The sequence below is a fragment of the Corvus brachyrhynchos genome, unplaced genomic scaffold (genome assembly GCF_000691975.1).
Source record: "Corvus brachyrhynchos isolate BGI_N302 unplaced genomic scaffold, ASM69197v1 scaffold80, whole genome shotgun sequence".
Classification (NCBI taxonomy): Eukaryota; Metazoa; Chordata; class Aves; order Passeriformes; family Corvidae; genus Corvus; species Corvus brachyrhynchos.
The window spans coordinates 10,631,264-10,638,178 of record NW_008236769.1 but is presented as its reverse complement, the minus strand read 5'-3'; the positions used below and the strand labels follow the sequence as shown (position 1 = coordinate 10,638,178).

Genomic DNA, 6,915 nt, shown 5'->3' with positions numbered 1-6,915 from the left:
AAGGAAACAACTATCACATGAGTGTTTGCTAGGAAATTTGAGGGATTCAGAAGCAGGCAGAGTTAGCGGGGAAGAGGAGCAAGGTGAGGAAGAGCAAGCTGCTGAGTGTGGGAGCAAGGTTTGTGTGGGCTTCTCAGGCTGTGAGATACTGCTTCTGTGTTCCACTAAGGCCAAAGCCTGTAGCTGGTAGAGAAATAAGACTATCCAGTGACATCACTTGCTTTCCACACAGCTGTGCTCACAAAACCTTGAGCTTCCAAGAGGCCTGATGAGAAGGTTTAATAGGTGTGTCCACATTACCACAGCTCTGTTCTCTTTGAGTGGTGTGGCAAAACCAACATGCTGTCCTTGTTGCACCCACTACAAAGCTCCCTTAGCTGATTTACAGCCAAATGAAAGAGATTTGCTACAGGGAAACCAATTTTTGAAATCTTTCAGTATCAATCTCATGATGCTGCACAGCTTCATATTTATGCTGTTCTCAGCCCCGTGGCTGGTTAGTAAAGATTGTGTAGGTTATGTAACACTTTGTAGCTTTAAGAAGCTTGGTTTTGAAATGTCCTGAGGTTTTATTCCTTAATTTTAAAGATCTTGAATTTTGCTGAACTCAGTGTTAACAGGACACGAAATATAGCAGCTCTTGGAGTAATTAATTTTTTAAATGGAATTGGAATTAGGCCAGTGGCCAAGCTTTCAGAAGCAGTGAGTATTTGCACATCCCACTTATTTCAGCTGAAAGTTGGGGATATGTCACTGTTATTTAACTATAAGGTGGGAGGAGACACATGTATTTTCTATCTTCCCCCTTCTCTACAGAGGCAGTGAAGCAAAATCTGCTCAGTGAGCATAGCATAAAATAAATATTCCCACAAGGGGAGTAGCTGAATGTTTCAGCCTTCAATTTGCTGTGAAATCAGGTGCTGTTGAGATGAGTCTGTCTGTCTTTGATTGAAATATCTTAATTAAGAGAGGCTTAGGGGATAATTAAATTTGTATCTGAGACCCATTACTGCCAATCCCAATAAAGAAAGGGAACAGTCACTTTCTTCCTCCTGTGTTTTCTGTTTTTCTGTTCTGCAGCTTTGATTAAGCTGAAGAAGAATGGCCAACGTTGTGCTGTCAAGTCCCAGTTTGTTCAGCCCATCTGCCTGCCAGAAAGTGATACTATTTTCCCTGACCTGTTGAAATGTCAGATTTCTGGATGGGGACACAAGCATGAGAGTGAGTGAAACGAGAGCTGTTGTCGATAGAAAAAAGTGATGATAATAAAAATATAATGCTCAGGTATACGTTATACAGCTGAGAGTTTGGTAAAATACTTTGCAAGGGACTTCTGGTGGGATTCTTTTTACCTACCTTTAGTGTTTGCAACATTTACATCTGAAATAGTCATCCTGAACTTCCTTTATAGTCCTTGGAATCTGGGGTGTGGTTCCCTTTACCAAATATTTGCACCAATTTTTGGATGGGATGAGCTATGAACTAGATAGATTACATGGACTGGGAGGGGAGAAAGTAGCTGATTGTAGTGCCAACATGTGGCACCTTAGTAAAACGTATCCTACCCCTGATTTCTCCAGGTAGGCAACCAAGACTGCAAACCAAATACAACCAATTTACTAGTGCGTGATGGAAGGGATTTTTAGCTTCACCATCAAGAAATTTTGAAAACGTCGATAGGAGAGGGCCAGATAGACTTTGGGCTAAGAAGTGCTTACACTCAGCTTGAGAAAGGTGGAAAAGATCATCCCATCCTTTTAGAGGAGGAATTTAGGATTATGAGGCTGGACCACACTGCTTCAATGTTGAGATAGCAAAGACATATGTAGGTAGATGAGAAGGATTGAGGAGCTGGCTTGACATTTTCATGAGTCATGTAGTATGAGCAAATGTCCTGGTCTAAACATGTAGTCTAAAGACAAAAAGAAGTAACGGAGTTTTCAATAAATGGATGATTTATTGTCAGTCTGGAAAGAGGTGAGGACAGGAGTGCTGGGCTACTGTTCCTGAGTCTCTAGAAAATGAGAGAACCCAAAGTGGATTAATGGCTGGACATTGCAATACTGTTTTTAAGAGGCATGGAGTCTGACTGGAGGATCAGAGAGTGGTCACTATAAAAATTATTATATTTTAAAGATGTCCAAAACATGAATATTTATTGTGTGTTAAATGTGTTGTATTGTGCCTTGTGTTTTCATGTTATGCTCATGAAATTCTATAAAAATGACTTTCTTTTCCTCTTGGACTTTTTAAAGATATATCTGGTTATTCAGATGTCCTGCAAGAAACACTGGTTCCACTTATTCCTGAGGAGAAGTGCAGAAGTTCTGAAATTTATGGAACAGAAATCACAGAAAATATGTTCTGTGCTGGCTACTTTGATAGCAAATCCGATGCTTGTCAGGTAATGCTGGGTGTCGTGTCTAGGCAGGTGATAGAAATGTATTTTATTCAGAATGTTGCAGTGTTACAATTCTTACTTTTGATTTTATAGTGTCCCTAAAGAAAAGAACCTTATGTGACTGCTTCCACCTTCATTTTTTTATCATGTTCCATGTCAATTAAGATCTACAGAAGGGCTCCAGGGTATTATATTCCTCCTACCTTCACATAAGGCAGTGGCTGTGCACTGGAGAGTGTGTTGTTCTAGCTCCTGGGTGAGCCTGCAGGTGGTGGCAATGGATTGCTGCCCAGCTGACAGGGATGTGCTGGCAGGAGAAGCAGCATGAACCTGTGTGGGGCCAAATCCCAGAGCTCCTGTCTCTTGCCTGAGGGAAAATAAGGACACCTGGGTAGGAGGTGAGGAGCAGTGGTGAGGTTTGGAGGAAGGAGCTGAGGTTTCTACAGTGGAAGTGACTGAATGGTGTAGAATGTCAGTCAGTTGGAAACTATGTTATGTAACCTCAGTCTATCACGGAATGACCTCATGCTCTTACTACTTTGAATTATGTCACACCTCAGTTCTGAATAAGGATGCAGAATTGTGGTGATAGACGAGACTTCTTAAAATGAAGGATCAGATTATTCCTTACATAAAACTTCAGATTTTATCTACAGTTCATTTTGAAGGAGGAGAGTTGTGCTGTATTAGCATAAAGTCATGAAAAGGCAGCACATAGCTAATAGCTGGCAGTGTAAGTGGAGCAAGGAATATCATGTATACTGTGTGCTGGAAGCCCTGTAGAGGTCATAAACATATCCAAAGAAAGTTGTCAAAGTGAAATGGCAGCAGCCAGCAGTGGCTCAAGGCCAGGGCTGAGGCTGAGGCTGCAAGTGTTCACACTAGCCAGAGGGATGGAAACTACCCTGCCTGCCCAGCTCCCCTTGCCTTTCCCAGGAAGTGCAAATGCAAGAGACAGCATTACAGCGGATTGTCTCTCCTTGCCCTGGGAAAACAGAGATCAGGGATGAGAGGCAGAAAAGAAAGTGGAGGGAAGGAGAAAGGAGCTGCACAAAGACAAGTGGTCTGGAGAGAACTGCAAAGTCTGAGAAACGGCAATTGAGAGTCACAGATGTTGCTGAAGAACGGTGCTCATGACATGAAAACATTATTAGCAAATCAATAATTAATTTTCCCCTATTGTCAGACTTGTAGTGTAGTCTGAGGAGAAATAATGTAGATCTCTTAATGCAACAACAGATGCAGATGACCTCTGGGTTTTCTTAATGTACACTTAGGATATTAACCTGTAAACCATCTGTTATGTATAAAAATGCTCCAAGATCAGGAAACTTCAAACAGACGATGTGTTTTCCTTGATTATTTTTAAAAGATTTTCTTGGAAACTTTTTAAAATCAGTGCACTGATGCCAAAATTGCAATCAATTACACTAGTTGTGAAAAATAAGCAAACAAGCAAGACTTCATCAGATATCCTTCACTTATCACAGAAATCTCCTTGTATAAAGGCAACATAATTTTCCTATGTATTTTGGTGGAATTTTCTTTTGAGATAAGAAAAAATATATTTCTCCTTGGTCTCAACTTAGAGTGATGGCTGCTTTCACTAGTACCATTTACTAAGTCACATTTTTGATTTCTAACATTTTAATTTCTCTAGAAAGTCAGTCTAAGAGTATTAATAATAACCCCCCCATCCTGAATGCTTTCAAGGTTTAAAATAAGTAGAAGTGTTCCAAATTAATCTTTGCTGTTGCGTAGTTTGGGCTGCTTTTTGGTTTATGGTTTAATGACAAGGCAAATACTCAGTAGCAAATTCAAACACAGGCAAACCCTCGTATGCCACATAAAATTACAGCATCCCACAGTCACAACGTGTGTCTGTATGCAACACCTTTCTTTGAAAACTGTCATGTTGTCTGAAAGTTGCAATAAACTGCATCGAGAAACTCTCCAAATGCACCCATGTAACCCCTCCATGCAGTGCTGATATTACAAGAGTGCTAAGCCTCAAAGGCTCATTCACTTCTGTTGAAAATGATCTAAATCAACCATACTTTTCAGTAGATGTCTGAAGCTAAAAGCATTTCATATTTTTAAACAAAATCTGATATTTTGATACTTTTGTTTAATGTGTAATTAAAAGAATCCACCCTTTTATTAGTGTGACTAAAAATGCTTTCTACAATGAAACTTCAGTAAACTGCTGCTTCCTTTTTTTTTTTTTTAAGTTTGAATCTCACGTGCAAACATCCTATTTTAGTATTTTGCCAAACTGATCTTCTTCTGACTGCTTTCTATCAAATTAGATAATCTTTACTTACTTTTAATGCAGGGAGATTCTGGTGGACCTCTGGCCTGTGAGAAAAATGACATCTCTTACCTCTATGGAATTATCAGCTGGGGAGATGGCTGTGGCAGAGTCAACAAACCTGGAGTATATACAAGAGTGACAAACTATGTAAAGTGGATTAATGAGAAAATAGCCCCCCGAAAAACTAGTTGAACAATTAAATATGCTAACATTTGAAGCAGGGTTCAGGAGTCTTTTGGTTTTATTGAAATGGCATAAATATATTATTATAAGCTGGTATGAAAACTGTCATGGTAATTCTCAGCAATTCCAAGCCAGACCACCAAAAGCAGGCCTGCTCTGGCTGATGTCAGCTCAGCAGCCTTGATCTAGCGTTCTAGGGCTGTGGATTGCTCAACATACATGACTGTCTTTATTTGTCTTAATAAAAAACCCCAAACGTGTCAAGACAGTGCACGAAAATCTACAACTCTCTGTCTGCTTGGTGGATTACATAAAAAGTGATTTGATGTATTTTGCAGTTTCTGTTGGAGCTGTCATCCCCCAAACCAACCTGTAACAACACTGTCCTTGTATTCTCAGTTGAAATAAAAAAATAAACAAGAGGATCAAAAATGAAATTCTCTCTCCCTGAGAAATGATCTCTTGAAGCTCAGGTCAAGAGACACCAAGAGAACAACGTAGGTAAAGCTGCTCCTCAGCTATCTGCAACAAACCAGTTCTGGGGAAAGAAACCAGAGGGTTTAGGTTTTGTTTCAACCAAACATGTAAGCATATTTTTATATAAACATATTTCTATGTTCCACTGACGTAAAACCAGGAATGTGCCTCAGAGCTCTGCTGAATCTGGTATGCAATTTTCCAGCAAGGTTAATGCAACACCTCCTGTGAGCTCAAAGTTTTTCCCTGAAAAATGTTGGAAGTTGGAGCAGCTGATTTAGGTTGCTGCAGCCAGGACCTTTTGCAGACTGTGATCTGCTCCTTGCCCTGAGGATAGCAATGGAAATACTCACCTTGATGATAAATATCTAAACGTTTCTTTAATTTGACAGTGTTTTGAAGATGTCTTAGATTTTGTACTAACAAGTTGTTCAACTATTTAGATAATTCAGAAAGAAGGTTTCTTGTAACAGATTTTTCAACTGGATGGCTGGGGTGCAACTTGACATTTTCCTTGGGGATCTGGTGATATCACAAACCCCTGGCTTTACTGTCATGGTCTATGGAATTGTTATGGGAACAATCAAAGAAATTATTACAGTATACAGCTGTTTAGAGGCTGTGGACTCAGCTGTATTAGCAAAAACAGGCAGAAAATTACTTAACAGAAAAAAAAGTCTGACAAAGAATGGAAAATTCTTTTTTTTTTTTCCTATTACAGGGAACCTTTAGCCACGTCAGATATGTACATTTGAAGTGTTGATGTTAAATGTATTTCTTCCCTGGCAGTGAACATTTATGATCTCTCTTAAGGGTTCCAAGCAAAGTTGCATTTTAAGATAATAAAATTTTAAAGTGGTGCCTAGATATTCAGATGTGTTTTTTGTTTTATAGTACTGGAAGTGTCCTCATGGATTTCTTAGTAGTGGTGAATGTTATCTGCAGTTAAAAGAGACTTTTAAAGGAAAAATAACCAAAACCTGAATCTGTGTAGGTACAAATATACAACAATGCTAATCTAGATAAATGATGTAAACTGTTTAATAAAAACATTTACCCTCTGTTTCTTGGACTTAGTCTGTTATGTATAAAGGAAAAAGTCTTTGAATCCCTCTGTAGGTTGTTCTATAGGTTGAGAGCTGGTAGAAAGATGAAACAGCACTTAGTGCTGGAAGGCATCCGACAACCTCTCCGTTCGGGTCAATTTCAGCTGGTGGTGCTCCCAGTTTAACGCAAGTGTCACACACATTTCCAGTAGACAGATGTAAGCACCTGGACATGGTTTTTAGCTATTGATACTGGGAGTCCCTAGATCAAAGCCCTTAGTTTGTTTTTCAGAGGCACTAAACACTAGCTTTAAAAACTGATATTCACCTCTGGGATCTTGATTTCAAAACAAACTGAAGACTCTTGTTGTCTGACTCTGCCTCCCTGGCCATTTGCAGTACGAGTCTGGCTTGCTTAGTGCCCTGAAATGAATGTGACCATGTAACAGGACTAACTGTACCTGCTGCTGAAAGACAAGTACTGCATCAGCAGG

The 6,915-nt window shown here is 39.6% G+C and overlaps 1 protein-coding gene across 2 annotated transcripts in view; it reads left to right on the top strand.

The window, feature by feature from the left end:
• Positions 1-6,447, top strand: part of HGFAC (HGF activator) — a 41,678-nt gene extending 35,231 nt beyond the window's left edge. For both annotated transcript variants that reach the window (XM_017727702.1, XM_008645068.2), the window contains 3 exons: positions 1,081-1,221; positions 2,256-2,404; positions 4,737-6,447. In XM_017727702.1, coding sequence (XP_017583191.1) covers positions 1,081-1,221; positions 2,256-2,404; positions 4,737-4,907 — 461 coding nt within the window. In that variant the 3' untranslated portion in view covers positions 4,908-6,447. The remainder of the gene's footprint in view (positions 1-1,080; positions 1,222-2,255; positions 2,405-4,736) is intronic.
• Positions 6,448-6,915: the final 468 nt, after the last annotated feature.